The sequence below is a fragment of the Labrus bergylta genome, chromosome 1 (genome assembly GCF_963930695.1).
Source record: "Labrus bergylta chromosome 1, fLabBer1.1, whole genome shotgun sequence".
Taxonomy (NCBI): domain Eukaryota; kingdom Metazoa; phylum Chordata; class Actinopteri; order Labriformes; family Labridae; genus Labrus; species Labrus bergylta.
The window spans coordinates 25236614-25252207 of NC_089195.1; the positions used below are offsets into that span (position 1 = coordinate 25236614).

At 39.9% G+C, this 15594-nt stretch overlaps 1 protein-coding gene across 1 annotated transcript in view; it reads right to left on the minus strand.

Annotated features, from left to right (window-relative positions):
- Nucleotides 1-15594, minus strand: part of gstcd (glutathione S-transferase, C-terminal domain containing) — a 57548-nt gene that overhangs the window by 3730 nt on the left and 38224 nt on the right. Inside the window, exons 9-11 of the mRNA XM_020648422.3 lie at nucleotides 10151-10284; nucleotides 7026-7056; nucleotides 3384-3453 (exon numbers count right to left, since the gene is read on the minus strand). Of these exons, the coding sequence (XP_020504078.2) occupies nucleotides 3384-3453; nucleotides 7026-7056; nucleotides 10151-10284 (235 nt within the window). The remainder of the gene's footprint in view (nucleotides 1-3383; nucleotides 3454-7025; nucleotides 7057-10150; nucleotides 10285-15594) is intronic.

Genomic DNA, 15594 nt, shown 5'->3' on the forward strand with positions numbered 1-15594 from the left:
TCATACAAATTATGGAAATAACTGTCAGATAAGAAAAAAAATGACACAAATGAAAAGACCTGAATGAGTGGAGATTTGTTCTGGCTGTATGATCCCAGCATGCTATTTCACTGCCTAAATTCACAACAGGAAGAGTTGAGTTTTGGATTTTAAATGACAGGGGAAAAGCTCATGATGACTTTGTCTTTTAAGGGAACATTTCCATATTTTTCCGCCTACAATGACAACATTCTCCATCTATAGGGCATGAAGGTCAGTGAACGGAATAAAAATGAAGTGAAGCATACAGTGTGACCTTTGCAGTTGCCACATCTTAACCCAGAGAAACACCTTTGGGAGATTCAGGAGCATGAATCCGACAGCGATCTGTATTGAAGCGGTTGTCTGGCTGTTCATGTGTTTACTGTGAATTTTGATTTTCTGGAGAGGATAACTGCCGGTGTTTGGCAAGTTGGGCGAGCTTTGCGTCACTACGTTGGAATGACTTCATGGAACTGACTTCATGGAACTTCATAATGTTTTTCTTCTTGTTGTAGTGCGAGGTCTTTTAGTAAGACCAAACTATAAATGCTGTTATAGAGGTTTTTAATCACAGATAATGAGTCTGTGGCGGCTTCAAACAGGAAGTAAAATGAACATTACTTTGGATATATATGACATTTATTTGAGTAACTAAAGACAATTAAACACATTAGGTTTACAGAGGCTGAATTATGATCATTTAATGCGTAGTGGGAGAATGAAAACAGTAAGAGCAATAAGGAAATGATGCCTAATGGTAAGATCTTATCATGCAATACATGTACGACATGTACCTTTCTGTTGACTTTTTTCATCAACAGATGAAAATGGAATTTTTTAACCTTACGCTATTTTAATTGATCACTAAAAACAATAGAAAAACTGAGAGAAAATGAACTACATTACAGTATACTGAAGTGGAAGCTGCACATTCACAAGATGACTTCACAGTCTGTGTATCCTGCTGAAAAGGCAAAAGTGTCAATAACAACACGTTTAGTAGCTGTAATCATCTGCTGCCTTGTGTTTAAAGAAAATACTCAGGGAGAAACACAACTCTTTATGTTTTCTGTGTAGTTCCAGCTTATATGATTCAATAACCAGTGGTTGTGATTATGGCTGTTTGGAGACACACTTCAGAGTGTTGCCTTTCAGAAGTGACCTTGTTTGTGCTTGTACTCTAAATGGTTCAAAGACAGCGTACCATTTACTTTACGTATGTCTGAATAGGCGTTTTTGGAACATTTTACAGTCTCTCCAATAATATAGCAATAAGCAACAGAAGCTTAATGGTAAGATCTTATTTTACAATATTCACAATGTGTACTGTTTGCTTTTTCACTTTGATTCTAGGCATTATGCATTTATTTCAGTTATGCATTTCTTTGAACATTGCAGGTATTCCTGGTACGTTGTAAAGTCTCTGTATGTTCCTAGCATGTTTGTATCTTTATCAAACAAAGCTGCTTATTCATGGGGCACCAGTAGCCTAGTGGTTAGTGCACACGTGCCCCCTGAGAGGAGGATGTGGTCCTCCAAGCGGGTTTTGAATCCGACCTGTGGCTTATTTCCTGTGTGTCGTCCCCCACTCTCTCTACCCGATTTCAGACTCTATCTTCTGTCCTCTCTCTCTCAATAAAGTCATAATTGGTACTTACTTGCTATTTTATTTTTTCGATATGGTTCCAGTAAAAATGAAACAATATCGCTACCTGTTTTGATACCACAGCAACATAAACAGAAGACCTAGGCACACAATATGGAGTAATATCTTGTTTTTAGTTACAATACAGACAAACTCCTGCACACTGTGTTAAGTGTAAAAAAACAACATCAGCAACATTTTGGTACTGAAACTTTGAGAGCATATTTGTACAGTTTAGAAGGTGCTCTCTCTGTTTTACTTGCGGCAGCTTTAGCTTAAAATGAGTCCTGAAGATCTCTAGTGTTTGCTATATTCAGTACTTTTCAAAACAACCAGTCATTACAATTACATGTCGTTTTAAAACAAGCAGGTGGAAAGTGTAGTTGTATCATCAATTTGGAAACCTTATCACCTAAACCCCTTTCTCTCAGAATATTCTTTAGAGACAGATTTAAAATGTAATACGCGTTTAGTCAGTTAGGCAGCAGGTGGCAGATACAGTAATAGCAATCTTTGCTCTGCCATGCTGCCTGCTCGGTCACGGTGACACCGGCAAACTCCAGAGAGCTGAGATCCAACATGGTTAGAAAATGTTAGAGGGAGAGGTTGAGCCCTGTTAACTGATACCGAGCGGAAACCTGTGTGACAGGTGTTGTCAGGTACATATGAAAGGGCTTCAGAATGACGAGGCATCGGGGAGACTGCTCAGACTCGGAGGGGAGCTTTGATGAGTTGGAGAGCTATCAGGGTGAAGAGAGTCTTCGTCGTAATGAAACAGTAAAGTGAAGCGTGAGCGCAGGCCTGGAGGTAAGAGTCTGACAAAACACTTCCTCTGAATCTGACAACCTCGAGCTGGCAGCTGTTCACTGCAGCTGTTTGGTCACACTGAAGGAATGCTTAGCGCTGACATTTGTCACATTTCTTCAAAGTAGTGAACTAAAAGAAAAATAAAAGCAGTGGAGTCGCATCACTTTTTTTTTTGAAAATTGAAGAAAACATATCACAGGCGTATATTAAGATTGTTGAGGGTTGAATAAAAAAATAATGCTACCTGAGTCAAACTCCAGCCTTGACTCAGGGTTTGCGGGGTCAGGAGCAGGGATGGGACAATAATTTGAGACAGAAATAAATTGTCATCCTGAATCATGTGATACAATTAGCGAAATTACGAATGCCAATTATCGATATTTTAGTAAAAAAAATAATTATACAGCGCTCTGTCAATTTGACCCACCGCAGTACTTCTCACAGCGATGCTTATGACATGAAAGAGGGTAAAATGGACAATAATTTACTCGCCAACGAAGAAGTTGACAGCAGGATAAAAGAAGAAGAAGACAGCTTGATAGTGCTGGACAGTGGTGAAAAGAAGCTGGAGGATGAAGGGTAAAGAGGTGAAACTGACTGAGGAACACATTAATCCTGCATTTGACCTTTTAAGGAGAGTTTCATATTCTTCAGTTAACCGGACATTGTGATGTATCATTGGATGTGTTGCAATATAAAAATGATGACAGAATCTCTGTATAATGAGGATATCTTCACCCATTGGCTAGAAGCAGATATCGCATGTAATCGCATCATGATGAGTTACCTTGATTACCACTCCAAGCCAGGAATCATACTTGAACACACGTATGCATAAACAAACACATTTAGCATTAAATGTACATCAAAGCGTGTGTATAATCAGGTCTGTAACATTTGTACAACTTACCTATGAGTCTCCTGTCAGGAGGGAGCTGGACAGCAGTCTGGTCTGCAAAGCGACAGAGGATCATGTGTTCCTGAAACAAGAACAGAAACTCTTTACTACAGGTGTCAACAACAGTAACAAAAATGTCCTGGTTTTATTATGTGAAGTCTAAAAAAACCCACGTTTGTTCGGCCATTCAACAGATCACTGTCCAAATGATTCAAAACCAAAATAATTCCACAGCATGTCTCTTTACGATGAGACGTTCAGTGGATCTAACACCATTATGTATGTGCATCATATTCACAGTCTGTCTCTACAATGGGTGGTATTAAGCTATGGGGAAGCTGTGTCAGTTTGTCAACCACTTTTGTTCAGACTGAAAGATCTCAACAGCTGTGGAGATCCATGTTCCACACACGACAAACTCGACAGACTTCTGTGATCTCTTATCCTTTCAATCTCCCACGAAAGACGTAAGAACAAGGAAAACCATTTGATGAATGATCTAATACTTACAAAGACTAATGTTCTAATCTTCTGTCCTCTGTTGCTTTTATAGTTAGATTTAACCATCGGTCTTCTTTTATTCGTCATTTAGTCTTTAGTGCTTGCGATGTGATGTCGTCTCCGTCGTCTTCTTTATTTTTGTATCGTTACATACATATTTGTCTATTATTTAATTTCCTTTAATGGTATTGCTTTATAGCTCTAACTGCCTTTGAGGCCCGTCTGTTGCATCTCCTTTATTCCTGTTACTTATAATATCTTTGTAGACTTTTCTCTGTTTAGTCTAACTGTTGATGTTTATTCTGTTATTGTCCTGAGTTCATTCATGTCTTTGCTCTGTCTCTCAAAACACTTTGTAAACATCTGTTTTTAAAAGGTGCTTTATAAATAAAGTTATTACTATTTAATTTGCTACTTTGCTGAACCCTTAGCTACTCACCTAGCACTAAAGGCAAACGTTTCTATATATGATAGACTCTGTGATGACATTCTGATTTAGAAGGAGAAATAACTGGAACGCTAACAGGCTAAAAGAAGATGGTAAACGGTCTAACTATTACCTATGATGAACATAAGCATGGTGAGCATGATAGCATGTTGCAACATAAATGTTTTAGTGTAAGTGGACTGAATAGCAGTGCTTGATAAGATTTGATGCCTCTGCATTGTGTCCATCATTTATAGACCAGTTTACAGACTGTGGGACTAGTTGACCAGACGTAAAACAAGAAATCAAAAACAGAAAGAGAAACATTTTTTTTATCTGCATGAAAGGCCTCGAACCAACCGATTTTTTTTTAAACGCATAAAATCCCCCCCTATGCGTTTGAAAGGGCCAGTTGAACCCTGGTGATTATTTTCTAGCTGAAGGGCAAAGGAGGTTTCCTCTTCTGTTTTCCCTTGCTTAGGTTCACTGAACAAGTGAATCAGGTCAGGAGTTGCTAATCTTTTACCTGCCTCTTGCTTTAATTGATTCCATCCCTCACTGCCCTGAATACAAGGCCGTGGAGCAGGTGCTAAAAGTTAGCGCTGAGCACCAATATCTCACACCATTAGGCCTTTACTTCCGCAATGCACCATTTGTTAGTGTACTGCCATTCTGTTTAACTACTTCAGTTCAGGAAGGACAACTACGATTCTGCCATAAAACAAATGCAATGCAGCTTTGATTTCTGCAAGTGTCAGCGTGGAGTTAAGGAGCGGAGACACAAGAAGAAGTAGGGCTCTGAAGACTGAGTCCAAATGAAAAGGAAACACCAAACATGGCTGTTGAAAGAAAAACAATAGGGAGAGATTCTGGCTCAAGTTCAAGTGGCAGATAATGTGTCTGCTGGTTTAGAATATTGATGTATCCTGCTGTGTGGCTACTCTTTATTTCCACACAGTAAACATGACAGTTACATTATTCTCCTCTTACTGGGCTTCCAGATAAAAGGTGGAAAAACACAACTCACTCGAGAAAAATGCCACATTTGCCCACTGTCTTGTAAATAATATATCATTTTCTCTGGTCTTGAGCTGTAAAAAGTCTGTTTCTCATTGTGTGCACAAAAGAAAATATTTTAGAGGTGGTCCGATGTTGTGACATGTCAACTCTCGAGGTTGCCATGGCTAAGACCTGCAGCAGCTTTTTTTGCACAGATTCTCTCGAGGGGCAGTGACAGGTCCCATACATCATCATGGGAAGGGCCCTCTCAGAGTACAGTGCTGGGTCTGTGCTGAGCGATAAGGGGGGAGGGGACTGGAGGGAGTGAGCCTCACTCTCCAAACTGCCTGGGGAATCAAGACGGTGATGAGAGCCAAGAGATCTCATTAGTTTAATTTCTCCGTGCCATCAGATAAATGAAAAATAAACAAGAAAGCAATATGCTGTCAAAAAAAGAGCCAAGAACGAGTAAGCATGCCAATCAAATTAAATTAAAGTATGATCAAATTGAGTCTTGTTATAACAAGATGGGATTCAATAAGTGGAGATATGTGTCACAGAAACAATACACGACATAAGATAAGTTATAACTGACTTTTAACACATGCTCACCAGGTGTGACTGTTATTTAGTTAACCTGTTAAGCTAATGCTAGCTTGTTTATATCACAATGTGTAATCAGCCGGAAGAATAAAAGAGGATATAAAATGGTAAATGGAGCTTGTTTTCTAGTGTTCTGAATACTCACAGTGCTTTTTACACCCCAGGTCACACCTACCCATTCACACACGGATTCAAATTCAAAAAACTTTATTTTTCCCCAACTCAAAACAAAGATGGCAGAGTTACAGGTAGCAATGTAAAGAAACCATCCGAAGTAAACTAATCCCATTCATACACAGCCGAAGAAGCAGTGGGAGCATCTTGGGGTAAAGTGTTTGGCCCAAGGACATATTGGATATGTGGCCGCAGGAGCTGAGGAGGAGCTGGGGATCGAACCCCCTACCTTCCAGTTGAGAGATGACCAACTCTACCAACTGAGCCACAGCGGCCCCAATGTTCAATCTCACATAAGACCTAAGACATAATAAAAAAACGGTCTTGAAATGATATCAATTAAACAGAAAGGAGGAAAACACAGCCAACAGACAGCCACCATCGAGCCCGGTAAAGCCTCGGATCTCCGGGCGCCTCGGATCCCCAATGAGGAGCTTTGCTTATCAAAGGTGCAAACCAACCCAGGTGTGACCCTGCTTCACAATTTGTAACTTTTTTTGACTAACAATTGTCTACTCTAAGTGTCTCCAGATTTCTTTGATGTTGGTGCTGACAACTGTGGTGTGGACAAAGCTCTTCAACCTTTCACCGGGTCACTGCACTCTGGTAAGGGTTTGTGAAACAATAACTTTGAAAGTAAACGCTTCTGATTCTAGTGCACGTTCTGTTAACGCAGCAGCTGCATAATTAAGACGGAAAAAACGGGAAGAAGAAAATGTCTCGACGATCCTAGGTAATAGATGAGCTTTTCATGAACATGATGTTGGAAAATAAGCCATGTAACACAAAGACACGTTTCTATGTGCACAATTAGAAGTTCACTGAGGCGGAAAAAGAACTCATTCAAATATCTGAGTTGTTGCATTTTTGTATTCATTGGCTTGATTTTTGCCTGAAAACAAATAAATAATGAATGCATAGGAAATATTTAATAACATTTAGAAACATACCTTATAAGATAGCGTCTCTTGGAACCTTTTGCTGTAAAAACAACAAAAAAAAGATGATATTTAGATGTTAGTTTCAGACATCTTCTTCACTTATATAAACTACACTTTTAATGAATACATTTACTTGCTCAGATCTGGGGCAGAGGTTTACATTTTCTTGGGAAAATCACTAAACAAATAAAGGTCCAATGTCCCCTTGGAACATAAAGAAAATCTATAGCTCGTCCAAAAAAAACAAACATGCATTATCTGTAAGATAAATTTGGATGTGGGAAAGAAGCATGTTTGTTGTTGTAAAACATCATCCGATTGACTGAATCTAATTAAAAATCAACACACACAGAAGGTCAGGGCGACGGGGGCTCAGGTCACATGGAGAGAAGTCAGAAGTTTAACACACACAAAACTGTTAACAACCCAAATCCAAATGGACAGTTGGGTTTCACAGGTCATAAAAAAAAAAGCTGTAAACTGCCTGGAATGTCTGCACCTGCACAATCTCCACGCGAGTACCTGGAACATGGCCGGAGGGGAAAACACTTAAAGTGTAGCAGCTTTAAGATTAACACAGTCAGGTGTGAAGGCCCCCTCACATATTCTGTCCCACTGACCACAAGAAACTTCAAGCTCCTTGTTGTGTATTACTACTGCAATGTTGTTTTTTTTGTGTTATTCTTTAATATTTCATCAGGAGTCAGGAGAGGGGAAGTGTCAAGTTTGCAGAAGTGAGGAGAGAGAAAGCAGCCATGAATATTTCATAATGTACATTGAGAGACATCCCAAAGGAACCATTTCAGTGCCTTTTTTTTGACCCTCCTCACTAATTTGTGCAGGTGTCCCTTAGAGTCACACATAAGCACACTTACTGAACAGAGTACCACATTTTAAAAACTGCTTACATCAGTGTGCAGTTCAGTTTAAGTTTTAAGACAACATTGGTAACTTTAGAGAAATTAACCTCAAAATAAGTTAAATTGACAACAAGTCTAGAAAAGCTTCCTTGTGCAGCTGATTGTGGCAATTACAAACAATATGCAACTCATGAAACACTGCTACCATGTGCCAATTCTGTGAGTGACTAATGAATAGCTTATCGTTTCTATCACACTGGCAGGTACCACCTGTGTTGTCCACTCCTCTGAACAAATTGACTAAATCTCATCCGGCGGTTGTGGTTGTTTAAGAGTCTCAGAATCCACCAACAATCATCTGATGACATTATGGCCATCTGTTTCTGGGCTTCCAGTGCAGCCATTTGAATGGGACAGAGTACGTCCGGTTCTTCCTATTCCGTGCAATCATGAATTATAGTGCGACGAGCAACATGACAATCATGTCAGTGATTAGAGACTATTTCAAATCGAGTGAATTATAAGCTCCACGTTTTAGCAGATATCTGTTTAAAGACATGAGTAGAAGCTAAAATCATCATAAGATGACTGAAGACATGCTGCATTACCAAGGATCTGGTTTCATCGTTTTTGCTTTCCACTCGGACAGTTTTCTTTGACATTACTAATGCTCACTGGAACTTCCTGGACAATACTCTCTGTTCTATCAATGGAAACTTCTGTACCAAAACTCTGCACAGGTGTTGAAAATTGTGGTATGAGAAGGCACTTTCACCTTTCACCGGGTCGTAAAAGAATGACTTTAACACTGGAATGCAACACTTGTTTTACGGTCGATTCTAAGTGCTTTACTTCTTTGACAACTGGTATGTTCCCCTTCAGTAGGACAGTTCCTCACTGGCATACCCTAACCCTAACGCTGCAGTTCTGTGCTAGATGTTGACATTATGTGACTGTTGTTGCACAAGAAGGAGGCCACTGCTGCTCCAAGGGAACCTCTAAGTTTATTTGAACAGATTCTTTTTAAACTTTTTTCACGATTGGATTGTTCTAATAGATATAGAAAGACATTCTACAGCCCTTTTCAGACTGCGTTTTCGCAAAAGTACTGGAACCAAAGCGCAGCCTTCATTACGTCTTTGTACATTCATATTGATTCTGTAACCAAAGCGCAGCCTTCATTACGTCTTTGTACATTCATATTGATTCTGTGACGGCGACATATGTTGCGCTGCTCCACTGGCTAAGCTGATCTCGTCTCACCTCTACAACGCCTCTTCTACTACCTCTGAATACAGTACAAAGGGGAGATCACTTCATCCCCCCCATTACGCCCCCGCGACATTCAGATTGAAGGCGAAACGTCACCAGGGAGGTAAATATCACGCCTTGAAACGGCAGTCTGAATAAGGCTTTTGACTCCCTAATTACCTGTAAAATAAATGTATTCTCTTATTATTTCAATCCTAAAACTGAAACTGACATCCAAAATTAAGAATGAAAAGGTGGAGGGAGAGATGAGCAGAGAGGAGAAATGACGAGCGAGCTGGAGGAAGATTATCTTCAGGTGAGCTGTAATCTGAAAGGTGTGCTCTGAAACCTGATCACTGGATTGAAAAATAATTATCACACAAGACACGATAACAGCATTTTACGGTTAGCTCCACATTTTTGTAAAGTTTAGTATTCAAAAAAAAACCTGTCACATCACATCCCCTGTCATAGTTTCTTTATTATTCTTAAGACAATATATTTAGCAGTAGGGTCAACATGTTTTAAGGGAAGCCTCTCATTTTTCATCTTCTGCTGTCTATTTCTTCCCATCTCTCTTTTCACTACTTATAAGACGCAACTTGATAAAGTAATTCCACCAATAGAAGAGCGTCTGGAGAGAGCGATTTGGAGGATTAAGATATTCCCCTCTCCGAAGATAACCTCTACATAAAGAGCCCTTCTCTCTGTTGCTGATAGAGCTGGGATATGATCGTAAAAGGTAAGGGGGGGCAGATCCTGTAGTGAAGGCGCTGTTACCTCATACCGACAGTGGTGATGATCAGAAACAGGAGGAAACAGATTGTGTGCCAAATTGAGACAACAAAATGATGGCTGAGAGGCCCAAAAGATTGAATTACCCAAAAGAGGGAATGTAAGGCTACAGGGAAGCTCCTCTGCTAGCAGGGGCCGAACAAAAAAAACAACAAAGTCAGAAACAACATTTTCAGAAAGCAGGAACCCTGAGCAGTGACATTGGACTGAGCAGAGCAGGGTACAAACCTCTTGGGGAAGGTGAACTTGATTGCGTTCTGGATAAAGCCGTAGCAACAAGGACTGATGACAAAGGCGGCTCCTGCCTGGATGCAATGCTCCGCCACCATATCTGTGGCTACGCCGCATGCATGAAGGGCAACCTGTTGTGAAATGGACAAAGAAAACAAGTTACTTTTTCCAATAAAATCTAACTTTAAAAAAATAAAAAATAAACCTGTCTTCACCCAAGGGCAAGTCCAAAACTCAGACAACTCCATAATGTGCACTCAAACCAATTGATTAGCTCAGAATGTCTGCTGCTTTTAAATACATGTGAGCTCTCAAAGGTGCGGCCCTGTGGAAGAAGAGCAAACAAAATGTATTACTTCTTCAGGAGCGGAGGCACGACGGCGTCAGGTTTCCCGTCGAGTGAGTAAACTGTGCGTGGTGATGAACACCTAGCAATGCATTAGTAATGGCGTGGTTATATACAAGGCCGCAGAATGGGTCTAAAAAGAGCCGACATTATATACACTCTGTATTCAAGCCAGCTCTTACTGAAAAAGAAAAAAATAATTGCATTGTCTCCTGAAAGGAAATGAGTTTAATATCCAAAGTACAGTGGTGAAATAGATGATTTCCTCTCAAGCGTGCATCAGCTAAACACATTCTCTGCTAATGGTCCAAATAAAAAAGTATCATCAACAGTCTGATGTGACAATAGCTATTCAGGCTCGCACCCCCCCACCCCCCCCCCCCAGTCTAACTCCTCCAACTTCTATTCTTGTCTTCCAAGCGGTTGTCACTTGGCGTCAGTGAGTCGGGAGTCTTTCGGCGTGTTGCCTTGACAGCGGTGCCACAGAGCAAGAGTTCAGAGGCGGTCAGGACCGGGCCGTGCCAAGATTGGCTGAAGCTCCAAAGATGGGGGAATTTACAGAAACGCTAAACGTGGCTGAATTCACTCACAAAGTCACTGAAACGTTCCGGCGAGGAACGCATTTGTCAGAGTTGTGTGTTGCATGGCTGTGTCAAACATTCAGCTGAAACTACACAAGAACTACTAAAATCGTGCATGCTTTTTTTTTTTTTTTTTTACAGCCAATTCCATAGTCATGTTTGGACTTTTTTTTTTTTTTGTTGCATTATTGCATGAAGAGCTCCTCCTTGAAAAATGCTGTTTTCACTGAATATTCATGAGCACAGAATAATTTATTCCAGCTTTGCGAGATGTGCTTTGATTCAAACAGGAAGTTAAAACAATGCAGAAAAAATGAGATGAGAAAAAAAAAAAAAAACAATCAGCAAGAGAAAATTGGGGAATTAACATCAATTACCTGCACGGCCTTGCATCTCTTTGACACCTTGTTTTTTATCCTGCATTTATTCCTTCTTTCAGGGGAAAAGCCTCACTTATAGTCTTTCCTCTGCGGCATGTTTCAGACTGCTGATTAGGAGGAGGAGTTCCCACCAAAGATTGCATGATGTTACAACCCCCGTATCTGAGGCAAATATAATTAACAAAGTAACACTATCACTCTTGCCCTGCTTCGTAATGATCACATTAGTCAAGCCGTTGTAACTCTTAATTACATTTTATAACCTTTAGCCTTGATTTAACACAAACACAAATTGTGTCAAGCAAAGAGAATGCACACAAGTACAATGAAACACATCCTACAATGTTTTAATAACTAACTTCCCCTTTGATTTAGAAAACATCTTTGTTTTAACATCAGCTTTGTTTGTTTAAAGGTAGAGTCAGTAGAGATGTCCGTCGCAGCTTGAAAACACAACGTTCACATTGGGCTCCTCCTCCTGGGCGCATCGCCATCAGAAGGCCACGCCCACTGCAGGGCTGGCGTGTCCGTCAGCTGCTTTTACCTACTTACCTAATATTACATTTGTTGTAAGGGAAGAGCTGATCATTTAGCAAGCTAGTAGAAGCTAACTGCTGATGTTTGGCACCTGCCCGTCCAGCAGAAAGCAGGCCAACTCTGCGTCGTTCAATCAAAGTGCCCAATGAGGGTGAAAGCTGACACACGGTTCACCCTAGTTTTGGAACACGCTTTATCAACTTGGTGTTTCGCCTCACTAGGATTTTATTTTCTCTTCTTTGCCATGATGTCCGCATCAGCAACATTCGGCAGTTTGATTGCCGTCCAATCGCTGAATTGTTTCCACTCCAAAACACACCCACGTGTTGTCATTGGCTGGGGGGGGGGGGCAACACACTCCATGTCCAGAAACGTCCTGACTCAACCAAAACATCAAAATACAGGCAAAGGAAAATGTCTCTGCAGGCACAGTCAGCAGCACACACGTATGAAGCCCATAAGTGATTGAACTTTTCTATTCTGTTAGATTCATGTTGGGACTCTCCATGCCTTCATTGGAGATACAGAACAATGGACAGAGGCGGGAGAGAGAGTGGGAAACGACATGCAGGAAAGAAGACCCGGGAGACCCGCCCGAGGACGACAGCCTCTGCACATGGGGCGCACAAACCAACCAGCAGGCAGAGCGGCATAATTTTTCCAAGTCTGTTTTTTTTTTTTTCCTTCAGGAAAAAGCTCCTGGCTCTGTTTTTGAGCAGTATTAATAACGCCAAGTCCCAGCCCCATGTTATCTAACATATTAATGAAGAATGTTTCATGTAAAGTTAAAAAGAACATATTCAATACTGATTTCTAAACAGCTTCTGGTCTTACAGTTATTCACACATGCTTATCAAAGCATACATCTGCACACAAATATTGAAATTGTAGGGAAAAAAATGAATCAATATGCAACAAGCAAAGGGCTAGAAGACATTAACAAAGCCATTTGTCTTTATGAATCTGTCTTTCAGAGAGAGGAAAAATCTCTTTCAATCAGCATCTTTCTCCCAATAATAACATCATGGAAATAATGAGGCTTCATTTTTCACTGTTACTCAAGTAATTGCTTTCCTTTCCTGTCCCATCATGCGCTGAGTCAGAGAAAGTTCCCGCAAACGCTCCATTTAATCTACCTCACACCCGTCTGCAACAGTGTGTTTCAAGCATAGCAACAGCTTCTTTTTTTTAAAGCTTTGGCGTCTTTTCTCTGCCGTGTTGGGAGCGTTAACTCTGTCATTTTGATTTGCACAGATTTCATTTTGATACCACCCTTTATATTGTCTTGCAGTTTCAGACAAACAGAGAAAACAATTACGTTCAGCATCAGTAGGAATGTCATATCAGCAGAATTTCATCAAGGTTGTGAGTCTATTGTATGTTCGCCTTTTTTTGTTTCTTTGTTTATTCCAGGTACAAGCCTGCTGATGTCTAATTGTGAGGGGAAACGTGTGATTACATTCAATTCCTCTCAAAGATAGACGGGATTTTGTATTTCATTTCAAATAAACACTCAAATCTAAACAAAAACAACTGTGAAACAAAAACAAGGGTACAAATCCTTGAGATGGAGCATTGGAATCGCAGCTGATTAATCCTTATTGCATTTGATCAATATCCATTTTTATAAAAGGCTTCAAACATCAACAGGAGTCACGATTTTTCCTTCACGCAAACTTGGAGAAGCTATGTAAAAGAATCAATCAGACCTTTAAGCACAACCAATAAAGTACGTGGACCCAATAAAATCCAAATCAACTTCAGGGTCAACAATTTATTTTGCCTTCGAGGTCTATTTGCTCGATGTTATGTTGTTAGGAGGAAGAATACAAAACTAAACAGTGTGTGAAGAGGTTGTGATACCACTCTGAAATCTCGGACATGTGCAGTCAGGAAGGGCAGACACTGACTAAGAATAGGGGCAACTCAAGCTCAACTTAATGAACCTGATTTAATGACTAAAAATGGATGCATGTATTATATATAAGCTGGTTAACATCAGTGTGATGGTTAGCTCCTGCAGGTTCAAATATCTTTAATGCAGGAAAGATGGAAAGGCAAAGCAACAGCTGCATACATGTTGAGGTGTCTTAAAGTCAACAGTGCATAGAAAGACAACCTTTAGCACCTGTTTCACACTTTAACCTTAACATACAGTAAGAGTGCCATTTGAGAAAAACTCCATGTTCTGACTGGGCTACACATACACACACACACACACACACACACACACACATTATGTAGAAGAGATTCATTGGTGCTGTTTGTTTTCTTGCCAAGTGGAACAGGTCTCAGTGGAGTGATGCTGCTGGAACAATCGCTACAGCTAATTACAGCAGGTACATATAGATATATTTCTATCAGTCCCAGAGAGACTAGAAGTGAGGCTACTAGAGCAGAGGGCTGTTTCTGAAACTGGGCTATGACACATATAAAGAAAGACAGATCTCCCCAACATTACTGACCTAAGACACATAATGTTTAAGAGTGATGATTATGAAGAGGGTGTGTTAGGAAACAAGAACTCACAGATTCGACATAAGATAAGAGAGACAAAATGTGAGATATGAGAGATAGCTTTTTAATTTTTTGATTCCCTGATTCAGAACAGTTAACCAAACAACTGATTTCTACTCGAGAATATTTCAGTTGATGATTTTCTACCAAAATCCCTGCTATTTTATTCTCACATATTTAAACATTATGCTCAGTTTTCAAGAATAGTGCTGTTAATTGACTCAAGAATTGTCCATAAATAGTTTAAACTGCTGATTAAATATAAATTATATATACCGATATATACACTTTAAACATAATCAAGAACTAATGAACTGACTTTTGGCCCCTGGGAGAAACTTTTGGTTTGTGTTGATTTTGGCGCCACCTATGGAAAAAGCAGAGCCTCTTATCTTTTTGATGAAAATGTATGTAGTTGCTGCAGCGTGCTGAACTCATGTAATCTGGCACCTACCTACCCCAATTTCAGTGTTTTTGATAACTAGCTAAAAACTCCTCACAGGAGCTTTAAGAATATGTTGCAAATGTATTTACTTTTGGCTCAAGTGAAGAGTGAGATTATCAAGAATGCTAGAAACACTCCATTCCCCTTTGAAAAACAAACAGAACAACTTTATTTTTGGTGATTATTTTTTATTAATATCAGCACATATTTTGGGAAACTAGAGGGTAACTAAGATGATCATATGTTTGTTTTCTTACTTTTGTCCTGCCTCCATTCTTATTTTTCTTAATGTACCGGTACTTATTCTGTCTTTAGTTGTTTTTAAGTGTTGTGAGATGAAATTGTAAAGTTTGTCTCTTTGTCTGTGCTACGTTGAAAAACACAATCAGGTGAGAGAGACATTTTTATATAATCCCAAACACCTGTTTTTGTGCGACACAGCCAGATTCACAGAGCACATAATGAAGCACATCTAAAGCCCTTTTTTTGCTCTAGATTGATAGTAATTATCAGCTCAAGAAGTCAAGAGCTCTGCAGATGAAGGTGGGCGTATAGGACTAGCAAAGGTTTCCACTAACAGGTGGAGAGTGCTTTGCATTGCTGAACTGGATTTCTTTTTTTTGTATTAAGGATAG